This window comes from Notechis scutatus, chromosome 1 (genome assembly GCF_049901735.1).
Source record: "Notechis scutatus isolate UNSWTSFEM ecotype Mainland chromosome 1, rNotScu1.2, whole genome shotgun sequence".
NCBI lineage: Eukaryota > Metazoa > Chordata > Lepidosauria > Squamata > Elapidae > Notechis > Notechis scutatus.
Window position 1 is genome coordinate 235,257,786 of NC_142009.1, and position 12,273 is coordinate 235,270,058.

General features: G+C 38.9%; 1 protein-coding gene across 9 annotated transcripts in view; it reads left to right on the forward strand.

The window, feature by feature from the left end:
- KMT5B (lysine methyltransferase 5B) overlaps window positions 1-12,273 on the forward strand; it is a 40,748-nt gene that overhangs the window by 12,809 nt on the left and 15,666 nt on the right. For 7 of the 9 annotated variants that reach the window (XM_087950754.1, XM_087950759.1, XM_087950758.1 and 4 more), the window contains exons 2-3: window positions 9,853-10,088; window positions 11,859-12,006. In XM_087950754.1, coding sequence (XP_087806880.1) covers window positions 9,929-10,088; window positions 11,859-12,006 — 308 coding nt within the window. In that variant the 5' untranslated portion in view covers window positions 9,853-9,928. Of the gene's footprint in view, window positions 1-9,852; window positions 10,089-10,733; window positions 10,851-11,858; window positions 12,007-12,273 lie in introns of all 9 variants that reach the window. The other 2 variants (XM_087950757.1, XM_087950756.1) reach the window with 1 other exon arrangement.

The window sequence follows — 12,273 nt, forward strand, 5'->3', positions numbered from 1 at the left end:
GAAGCTGGCAGGAAATGGGAAGTTTAGATAAGGAAATATCCTGAAACAATGAATGGGTCCTGAGTTGTCTAGTGAGTTGCCTTAGGCATGGAAGACATATGGGTGACTTTGGGCCAGTCACTTTCTCTCAACCTTAGGCAGTAGCAAACCACTTGCAAAAAGTTTGCCAAGAAAACTGAGTTTGTATGCATGGACTTGACTATGTAACTGCCAGACGTAGAAACAGAAGAAGAAGAAAACATATTAGGTTTATCTGTGGAAATATATTCCAGTGAAATAAATGAGATTCTGGTGTTAATATGAGCATATAGCGGTATGAATATTTACAAGTTTTGTTATAGCTGGTATTGAGCTTTGATGCATACTTGTAATCTGTCCCACATGTAGCCTATATCAACATAACCAACCTGTCTTTCCCTCTCATCACAACCCAGTTTAAATCCTATATCCATAAACTAACTCTTTATATCTGGAGAAGTGAGCTGCACAAATTAAATAAAATCATATGCCTTTTAATAAATATGATTGCCAGAAAAGGTTCTCTCAGACTTCTGATTTTTGCTGCCATAGACCAATATTGTTTCCCCCCAGAAATATCTTATAGCAATGGTCAGTGCAACACACAAGTTTAATACAATTCTTTTTTAAATTTATATCTCATACTTTTCTTGCACTTATTTTGTATAAGCCTTTCCTCTATTTTCTTTAATTCCAAATCTGAATGAGTTACACAAGCTGAACCACTTGTCCTTATATTCCCCCATTTGTTTCTATTAAGGTTTCAATACATATATCCACCAGTAACATATAACATTTGTAATATTATAATAAATAAAAGCTGACAATGATATGAATATATTTTATTCATATAAAGTAGAACCAATTATTCCACAAACTGCTAATTCTGATATTTATTTGTGTCAGAATCTTAGGCAACTGTTTAAAAGTGATTTTTTTCAAGAATGATTAGCACATCATTTTTATTAACAGAGTTCATTGAGAAGAAAGGGATGTATTACAGGAATCCCAGAAACTGTATTATGTATAACTTATAATCAATTATCCTCATGTTTGTTAGGGCAGAGATTTGTTTTTTTGTAGACACAAATATGTAGCTTTTTTATCATTTTCCATCAATAAATCAGAAAACATGTATGATATTTGTGACCCAGTTGTTTAATTGTATTCTCTTTATCTGGTTTTAGAACTTATGTGGCAAACAGATGACAATTTAGGTCATGCTTATGCAGAAATATTAAAAATTCAAAAGGGTTCATCAACTTTTAAGCACCACCGTATATAGGTGATAGTAAGACAGAATAGTCATTGGACTATTTTGAGCCACCAGGTTGAATGAATATGATTTGGTTCCACCTACACTGTTTAAGTTGCATCAGTTCCTTCATTACATATTGCAAACAAATGTAAATATAAAGTCATTAATTTGAGTGTTTATAATACAATATTGAGAATATTAGCAAGAACACAGAGAAGAGTAAATTATGAATATGGGATAAACCATGCTGTGGTTTATCAAGAGCAGAACTTGAGAACCACTGGGCATGGACAAAAAGGAAAGAAGTGAAAGAAATTAATATGTAGGTGCTTGGGAAAGAAGGTATATATTGTGTATAAAAAGTATTAGTAGGTAATCTATATAAAAGCGAAATACCACTCATGCATCATCACAACATCTCCAGAACCATAAAGCCTACAAACTTGAAATTTGGCACGTGGTCCTCTTGGCTTCTAGGTGCTCACTAAGAAAGGATTTTTCGAAATGACCATCAGAGTATTAGTATTTTGTATATTATTATGAACACACACTGATACTAAGAAGTTCTACTCCGCCTCCTCACCTGAAAAAAAAATCTGTTCCAAATGCAAAACAAAAGCAGAGGAGAGGAGTTTCAGTTTCATAGCACCAAGCAGCTTTAGTACACAACACTTGAGCTAAGCCACGCCCAGGCTCCTTGCTGTCTCCTTGCTCACACAGCAAATACTGTTTCAGTTTCCAAACAGCCCTCAACTCACACACTGACAACCAGATGAATACCGATGGATGCTGTTAGGCAGAGGCAGAATTTTTCCCCCTTATTTTCTTCCCCCAAAACTTAAGCCCAACTGTATAGTTTCGTAGCGAAGCAGGGTATTGAGTTAGTTTCCCAATAAATTGATGGAAAATGACTAAAGGTATGCTAATAGGAATATTGTACAGATTGGTATGATAGTGATTTATTGAAGAGTGGAATTAAAATAAATGCTAAAAAAAATACAATCCAAGAAAAAAAAAAGAAAGTCATTGCAGGCAGTTCACAATACGAGTAGCCCTCGCTTAATGACTGGTCATTTTATAACACTTTGAAGTTATAATAGCTACAGAAGAGGTATCCCAGTCATTGTAAATGTCACACTCCTCCATGTCATATGACCACATATCAGGCAGATCAGCTTTATGATTTGCTGTGATATTTCTGTTACATGATCACAGTTTTGGGGAGGGGGAGTATTTGCTGGTTTCTGGCAAAAAAACATTCAAATGAATGGATTTGCTTAACAAATGTGTTTGTTTAACGGCCACATCATTTGCTTAATGAGTACCACAAAAAAGCTGAAAATTTAGTTCCAGTCATGTGGGTGCCTCAACTTGCAATTGTAACATCTTACAACCATAATTTTGGATTCAATTACCGTCATAAGTACAGCTGAACCAAAACTTGGAATATTTTGTTTGTTCCAGGTTTCACCAAGGACATAATATTTAGGAGAGTTACAGGTGACTAAGGCAAAGTTGGTGCATCTTGCTCCCTTCTCTCTTACTTTGCATGGCCTATAAATAGGCCTGTCTCCCAGTCTTCATAACTAAAGAGAGATAAGTGGAAAGAAGATACTAGAAAAATTAGAAATAAAGTGTTACATATATTATATATATAGAGAGATATAGATATATAAAAATAGTATGGGTATAGATCCATGATGGCGAACCTATGGCAAGCGTGCCAGAGGTGGCACACAGTGTCCTCTCTGATGGCATGCGAGCCGTCACTTTTCAGCTCAAATGCGCACGCACCTCCCACTGGCCAGCTGGCCTTCGGGTCTCTGCCGCACAAGCACGGGGGCAGGGGTCGTGCAGGGGTGGGGCATATGCAGGGGTCGTGCGCATGTGTGAAGGGGTGGAGCACATGTGTGGGGGTCATATGTGCATGCATATGGGGGCATTGCATTTTGTGGGTTTGGCACTCAGTCCGGAAAAGGTTAGTTATCACTGGTATAGATTATTTTTTAACTTTCGTTTTTTTAAATTTCTTTAGTTTGGTTTTTATTTTGTAAGAAATTTCCAAAGTCTTTAAAGTTCTTCATATAAATTACCAGAATAATATTAGTGTTGATCACATAATGGCTACAAATTAATATAATGAATTTATAGCAGGGCAGATGCTCAATAGAGAGATTTATAAATTATTTTATTAAATTGTACTATGTTTTTATTCTTTGTTCTGAAGACACATAGTATTTCCAAAGGCTTTTCCTCATTCCCAGTTGAATTCCATGTTCCATGGTGACATTTTAAAAGGATTTTATAGCATTTATTTCAACTTTACACATTTTTATATTGGAACTATATTGTTTCATGTAGTGGAGACAATAATGACATAGTTTAGTCACAGTGCTGAGCGTTTAAAATGAAAGAGATATGATTTCATGCTTCTTTTCCCAGGAGACTTTGGCCTACATACCCTAGCTTCACCTCCTGCCTCGGTATGTGGCTTACTAGTTCTTGTTATGTTACCTGTCTTCTAAGGCAGGGGTCGCCAACCTTTTAGACCGCAGGGACCACCAAACTCATAATTTTAGATCCCAGGGACCACTAAATGGTTCTGTGGGCATGGCCTAATTTGTGGGTGTGGCTTGGTGGTCATGTGACTGGCTGGGCATGGCTTCTATGTAAATATTACAAATATTTATATAAATATTGATTTTTTTTATAAAAAAGAGCAACTTTTACCCAAAATCAGGCAAAGCAGGTAAGAAGATTAAGTTGCTCACAGAATCACAGATTCATTCAGAGATCTATCTATCTGCCATTGGCTAGCTCAGTCTGTCACATAAAATTTGCTTGCAAGCAAACTCACAAAATTAACTCACAACACACCATGCGTGTAAATATTGAATTTTTTATAAAAAAGAGCAACTTTTACCTAAAATCAGGTAAAGCAGGCAGATTGAGTTGCTCACAGAATTATTCAGTGATCTATCTATCTGCCATCGGCTAACTCAGTCTCTCAAATTTGCTTGCTGTGAGTCTGCACTGAATTTGCTTGCAAGCAAACCTTCAGTCCTAAGGGAGGTTTGGCTGTGCTTAAAAGCAGAGCCGAAGATCTAAAGACTAGCTAGAAAGCAAGAAATCCAACCATTTCCTGCTTCCTAGCTAATCTAAATCTCCCGGCAGAGCAGAACAGCTGATGGTCGGAAAAAGGAAAAATAGCAATTTAGCAGCCAAGTTTGTCGGGTAAGGAGTGAGTGGGCAGGGAGGGTTCTGGCAGGCCACGTGGGCGGTGCAGCCTTGTGTTTCTGTGCAGCCTGGATTAATTGCTTTGTGAGGGTGCTCTGGGGGTGAGATTTCTCTGCGGCCCACCAGAATTTTCTCACGGCTGACCACTATTGGCGACCACTATTCTAAGGAATGTATCAGGTACCTTTCTTCTTCTCCATGGTACTGTATTCTCGCTTTCTGTGCTTATGGCGTTAAGGCATTTGTCAGGCCTTTCCATCCATTTTGTTTTTGGGACTATACCAATTGTGGAAGAGATAAAATTTATCAACTATTTTTTTTCAAAAAAGGAAAAAAATTATAAATCATAGCAGAAAAGGGAAGTCAGAACAGTCTTAACTGTATCATTAAAACCCAACCAGTCACTATTCGAATTTTGATATAAATCTAGGTTACTGGGATAGGTGTAAACAAATTCTGAGAGGACATGATTAATCTCACAAGACTAAACTGCTGTGTAAATGGGAGGAACAATTAATTTTCTCTTCTCCTTTGTCAGTTAAAGACTGGAAGTTGTCATTTGCTGTTTTTCACACTATTTTGTTGCCAAACCTTGACAGATTGGTCTAAATGTTAAGTGAAAGTACTAAACTCTAATGGAACTAATATAGCTCTTATCTAATCTAGAATCTTAAATTTACTTTCAAGTTGAGATGTTTGAATTGTTTACAGCTAATTCACTTTAGATTTTATAGGAGGGGAGTCATTTTGGTGACAAAAAGGTCAGAAGTCTGTACCTTTTTGAAATGACAGTTTTTGTTAAAAGGCACAAGCTTTTGTGAGCTACATTTCACTTCATCAGATGCACTGGTTAGACTGCAAGATGAAAATAGAAGTGTGGGGAAAAAGGAGGAGAAATAGATTGGTTATGCAGTTGCCAGTCATATACTTATAATCAGAGAAAAATTATAAGTATCAATTAACAGTAGAAATGCATTAAAACACATTGTGTTTGTTGAGACCTCCTAAGATTCCCTGTAAGTGTTTTGATGGATGTAAGTTCAACAGTATCTTGCTTGATGGTGTTAAGTCCGTTTTTACAAAACATTTTGTAAATATTCATTTTGTCATATTCTACAGCAGGGGTCCTCAAACTTTTTAAATGGAGGGCCAATTCACAGTCCTTCAGACTGTTGGGGGCCCAGACCATCTGGGTGGGCATGTCTAGGTGGTCATGTGACTGAGTGGGTGTGTCTAGGTGTCATGTGACTGGGTGGGTGTGGCCAATTTAGCAGTCCATTTTGCCAATTTTTGACAGTCCATTTAAAAATACACACAAATTAAACTTTTATTTGTTTTGCTCCTGAGGGTGTTTTATTTGCTTTTGTTTGCATGTTGCTCTTTTGGTTGACTTTTCTTTTTACTAAATCGTTTTTTAAGTTGTTTAGTGGTCCATTTCAGGATTGCTCAGTTGCAGCAATTCTTCTCAGCCCCAAGGAGCTTACAATGAACAAGTCTCTGTGTCTCTGTCTCTCTCTCTTTCCATATCTCTCTCTCTCTCTCTCTCCTGGGCATCTTCAGCAGGATCCCCTTCAATCCTGGCAGTGCCCTGGAATACCTCGTTCATTTCCATTCCTTTCCATTCCCATTCCCATTCCATCCTATTCCCACTCCCATTCCCACTCCATGTTATTGCTTTTGCTATTCCATCCCGTCTCATCCTATTCCAATTCCCATTCCGTTCTCTCCTATTTTCATCCCATTCACATTGTGGTGGTCTCAATCATCTTTTGGACTCTCGCTAGCTGTCCTGGAGCTTCCTCCGCACATGCCGAATGCACGCAACAGGCTCGATCAAGGGCTCCGCCTGACTGGCAGGCACGATCCGACCAGGCAGGCATCGCTTGGAGCAGGTCAGGCAAGGAAGCCCCAAGGCGGGGGCTCAGTGGCCACTGAGATGTGAGCTAGTTAGAGAACGGGCACCGCAACAGCCGCTCTGCTGTCTTCTTCCCCCCACCGCCGCTGCTTGGATGCCCTTCCTGCCTGCGTCTCCAGGAGCAGAAACAGACGTTCTCCTTCAGGGGCAGGCAGCCTCACCGGCCACTGCCCTGGAAATGCCGAGTGGGAGAAGGATGGGCAGCCAAGCGGGGGGGGGGGAGAAGATGGTGGGGCAGCTGTTGAGGCACCCAGTCCCTAGCTTGCTCGCGTCTCACCAGCTTTGCTTCTCCACAGGCTGCCAAGCTCTCCTCATGAGTGAAGGGCTGCGCCTTTCATCGGCCAAGGAAAGAGGTCAAAGATTTGCCACCGTCGCTCTGCCGGGCGGGGGGGGGGGGGAAGCTGAAGGGTCCCAATGGGAGAGGCTGTGCCTGATGCATAATTAAGCATCGCTTCCAAGAGTTGCTCTTAGTGCCAGGGTGGCTCTCTCCACTGAGGGCCGCCCACTTGCCCCCCCGCCTCGGACCTCGCATCCAGCCTGTGACTGGGGGATCTGCTGCTTCTGGGCTAATCGGGCTGGCATGGGATAGTGTTGTGCTGGGGTGTGGCATGCTCTCGGGCCTCCCACCCCTCTCTGCTTCTGCTCTGCTTCACCAAGGATGAATGGAAAGCACACAGGTACCTCGCGCTAAGCATGACTCTTGGAAGCGATGTGTAATTATGCAGCAGGCGCAGCCTCTCCCATTGGGACCCTTCATTTTCTCCCCTACAGCAGAGTGACAGTGGACTGAAGTCCCTGGCAAATCTTTCAGTTCTTTCCCCAGCTGGCAAAAGGTGTGGCCCGTTTTTAGTCTCCCCCGTCCCCCAGAAGCACTCTGCTGGCCAAAAACAGAGAGCACGGATGCCTCCCTGGGCCTCTGCCTGCCCCTTTTTTGGCCTCTCCCATCCCCAGAAGCATTCTGACAGCCCAAAACAGAGAGCGTGCATGCCTCCCCGGGCCTCTCCCGGCCCCTTTTTTGGCCTCTTCCGGCCCCCAGAAGCACTCTGCCGGCCAAAAACAGGGAGCCTCCCCAGGCCTCTGTCCCCCTCTTTTTTGGTCTCCCCTGACCCCCAGAAGCACTCTGCTGGCAAAAACATTGGCCTTACCTTCCAGTTCTAGCCCACGGGACTCGCAAAGGGAGGTCCTGCGCTCGGCCAAAGGGTGGGTGCTGGCAGGTGGCTGGATTAATGGCTTCAGCGGGCTGTAGTTTGAGTACCCCTGTTTTACAGTGTAATTTGGGAGGTTGAAATGCTTAGATATTATTTAATTTTGGGGCCTTGATGTCAAACTTGTGTACATCAATTATTTTATACAAAATTTGTCTTATATGTTCTATATAGAACTCAGAGGGACATTGCTGGCAGATTATGGTAAATACCACATTGGAGGAAGAACACATGAAGATACCTGTATTCATATGTGGGGCAAAGTAGACATGTGGTTTCAGAGTTTGATTCCTATATTGTCATAATTGTCCTGCTACTGCTTGTTGCTTTGAGAATCTGCTTCAGGTTCAGTGTTTGGCAGTATGCAAATATTGGCTTGCCACACAGTATCTAAGAAAATGTGGTCTCATTGTACAGTATGGAGTATACCTGATCAGCTGATTGAATGACTTAAACTTCAGGTGACTACTAGAGGTATTCTGTTTCTATGGTCTATCTTTTAATAGGTCCTTCATTGATCTGGTTAAATTTCTTTGCTTATTGATCTTGTTGGATGAGTAAGTTCAGTCTCCTGAATGACTGATTTAATTCCATCAGTTTAATGTATCAATCAAGTGGTTCAGAAGAAATGTGGTTGTAGCACAGAACCCGGCTATAAATGATAGATTAGGTGGTGTATTCTGGGTGGAAGCTGGAAGCATATAGATATGCTGGACAATCTATAGGTTTCTTGGTCATGTTTTTACATCCATTGTATAATTTTATAGTGACATCAAAGAAGTGGACTTGTTCTGTTAATTGGTCTAGGCTGAAGTTGGTGGAAGGGTGGAAATTAATGGCCAGATGAATTTTAATGGCCAGATGATAAAAAATATCTTCACTGAACCTCAAGTCAAAGAGGAGCTTCAGGCTTTGAGAGTTAAGAATGCATTGTTCTAGATCAGTCATGAAGATGTTGCAGTGGCTAAGGTGCAGGGCTTAGAAACCAGAAGACTGAGTTCTAGTGTTGTTCCCTTAGGCATGAATCTGGGTGGATGATTTTAGGCCAGTCACACACTCCCATTCCAACCCACCCCACAGGATTGTTGTGGAGAAAATAGGAGGTGGGAATGTTAGCTTTGTATACCACTTTGAGCTGATAAAAATAAAGGCAGGATAATTCTAATAAAAAATAATATTGATGAGCCATGTGTCTGCTCAAAACAGTGCCACTGCTTTGCAAGTGCATGTTATTGCCAAAGCTGAAGATGGAATTAAATCAGTACTTTGCCTCTCCCCTATCTCTATTATTTGATTTTCAACCCGGTCCCATTCTCATAGCTTTAAAGTTGCTGTATTTTATTAGGATAGTAACCTAGAGAGTTAGGATCGGAACTAGTATGATTCAGTTGTGCTATGAGTTTTTTTATCAGATATGAATTTCATAATCATCAAATTCCTCACTTCTGAGGAATTCATGAGGAGGTCTGAGTAGGGTCATAACATCTCCATCTGATTGTGATGAATATTGTTATATCTAGTTAGACCTTAAAATTACCTTCTGAAGAGAAGCAAAAAGGACCTGCACAAAATGTTACAAATTACCCCATCTTCTAACTTGAGTGTTTTTGCTGTGGTCAGCCTGGAACGAGGGTTCTACATAGTGCAAAGCAACCAAGAGAATCTTTGTTTTAATGGAAAAATTAGAATATATATCAAGAAATATAGTACAGCTAGTTCTTGACTTACAACCATTATTGAGTCTAAAATTTCTATTATTAAGGCAGTTAAGTAAGTTTTGCCCCATTTTGTGACCATTTTACCACAGTTGAGCAAATCACTGCAGTTAAGTGAATCATGAGGTCATTAAGTGACTCTGGCTCCCCCCTTTGACTGTGCTCATTGGAAGCAAATTGGCAAGGTTACAAATGGATATCACATGACCCTAGGAGAGTGCAGCTGTCATAAATAAATGCTAGTTGCCAAGTGCCTGGATTTTGATCATATTATCAAAATGTGGGGTGATGGGGATGCTGCAACAGTCATTACTGTGAAAATCTGTCACAAATTGCTTTTTTGGTGCCATTGTAACTTTGAACAATCACTAACGTTTGTGAATTGAGAACTACCTAAACAAAATATGTAAAAAATACACTGTATTATTTTTATATACTATTATATAGCATTAATAGAATTGCTTTGAACAGTTTGTTTATGTTTATGCATTCTTTTTCTATTAGGAAACTGGATTACCATTAATTTCCTAAAGCCTTTGGAAGAAGGACTAAATGCAACGGGGGCAAATTGTCTGTGGGAATGAAGTGGTTGGGAGAATCCAAGAACATGGTGGTGAATGGCCGGAGAAATGGAAGCAGGTTATCTAATGACCACCATCAAAATCAGTCCAAATTACAGCATTCTGGAAAGGAAAATCCAAAGACTGGCAAAAATGGAGTTGAGAGACGGTCCAGCAGATGTATGTATATGTTAATGTGCTAGGATGATCTCAAGTTACTATATTTGTTAATTTTAAAAAGGCTGTATTTGCCAAATATTTTTTTTTACTTGTATATATTTACAAACTTTCTCATTCATATATGTTGACACAGCAATGTCCTCAAATAATTTATACTTTTTAAATAAATTGAAGTCCCATTGAAAGCTTAAGTGTGAGCCTTATAGTCTTCCTTTCAATGTTAACAAATGTTGCTAATGCATAATTTGCAGTGGTAAAGAATTCAGTTTTCCACATATTTACAATTTGTTGCAGAAAATATCACTAGAACACAATCTACAGTCACAATATTCTGGGGAGTGTATGTTTACAGGAGCAGTTTTAAAGACCTCCTACTCATAATAGTTTAATTTCATTTTCATGTAGGTATTGGATCTCAGTTAAAATGATAGTACATTAGTTTAAAAGAAATAAATACCCTGAAGATTTAAAGGCAAGCTTTAATTTGAGTATACATTGCTGAACATATGAGGGTAACTTCTTCTTGGTTTTGGTTGGTTTAGATGTTGCCATTTATTTATTATAATCTGTTTCACATGGGGAAACAAGTTTACATGCTTTACTATTTTTAATGGTCATAAAGATTCATATGGCTTCATTTTTCAGAGCAACTCCAAGTAAGACATTCTTGCTGTCACGTCATACTTCATATGTCATTATACAACTAGGCCAAGACCAAAATTGCACTACTGAAGTCAATACTAATTTAATAATCCAGCAGAGGTACATAACTTTCTACTTACAACAATCATTTCTCCTTTCCTTTTGTAACTGGAGAACTTCTGAGTAGGATAGAAGACTTTGATTTGCTTTAGGTTTTTGGACATAGAATATGGTTTTATCCTGAAATCAAGCATGCAATGAAAAGGACTTGTTTTGCTCTAAATGTCAACATGTTGAAACTGAATAACAAATTATTCATTGCCAGATTGTGCTTGCATCATTTTTCTTTTATATAATATACTTTATATGAAAACATGACTCCTTTATTATATGGTTTACTGAATGGACCAACTGCAAATCAATCACTTCATACCATTACACCTAATTTTAAGGAATACCTGCAGGCTGCACTAAAAATGCTGGTTGTCTATATGCGATAAAAATTTAAAATCAGAGAATTGTTATTTTTATTTAATGTTTGAGGGATAAAATGAAAGAGCCATGTGAATTGATATCAGATTAGAGAGGATTTATATTGTAAATGTAAAATAAAAAACTTTTTGGGGAAAAAGAATAGAGAGGATTTGCTAAAAAGCAATGTTATTATTTCACAAAAGTAGAAATGTACAAGTTCAGACCATTGTCAGATAAAATATGGTATAAATTTTGTAAGCTAAATTACTTTTTTCTAATAAAAATAATTCATCTGAGATGCCATACAACCTACACTGTAAAGCATTCTCATTAATTCATACAAAAGATGACTATTAAAATCATCTTTTGGCTCTTTATGATATATGCATTGTTCATTCCCTGAACATTTCCTATGGGCCTCACTTGAAAGTCTCTGTTCAGTCATGTGGTAACTTCTGTCGTCACAAATATCCTGGTAAAAATGAATCTTCTGCATAAATAAAGCATTGTGCCCACCACCGGACCAACACTTAACTTGGGATAAGCTTCTGCATTCTCAAGAATCCTGTTTTTTTTCTTGTTCCCTATACAAGGAGAAAGATTAATACAATTCAGCGTTCAGTATCAGCTAATCGTTTGTTTTGATTTATGCAGGTAGTGGTGGTTCGGGATTTGAGGGCCAAAGTCGCTACGTGCCTTCTTCTGGAATGTCTGCCAAGGAGCTATGTGAAAATGATGACCTAGCAACTAGTTTGGTTCTTGATCCATATTTAGGCTTTCAAACACATAAAATGAACACTAGGTAATTGTTTTATTATTTAGCAAACATAAATCCTTATTTGTTTTAGTTAAAATCTATGTGGATCTGACAAATTTAAAGTGTAAAAAAAACCAACCCAGAGCCTGGGAATTAGGTATTTAATTAAGGAAATTTTCACTGCTTTAATTCAGGGTTTTTTTTTGTCTTCATTAACATGTTCTTCATAAGCCCTCAAGCTGTATTTATGAAGGGCAACCTGCATCAAAGATTTTGAGATACTAAATTTGTTTCTCTCAACCCATCTTTATT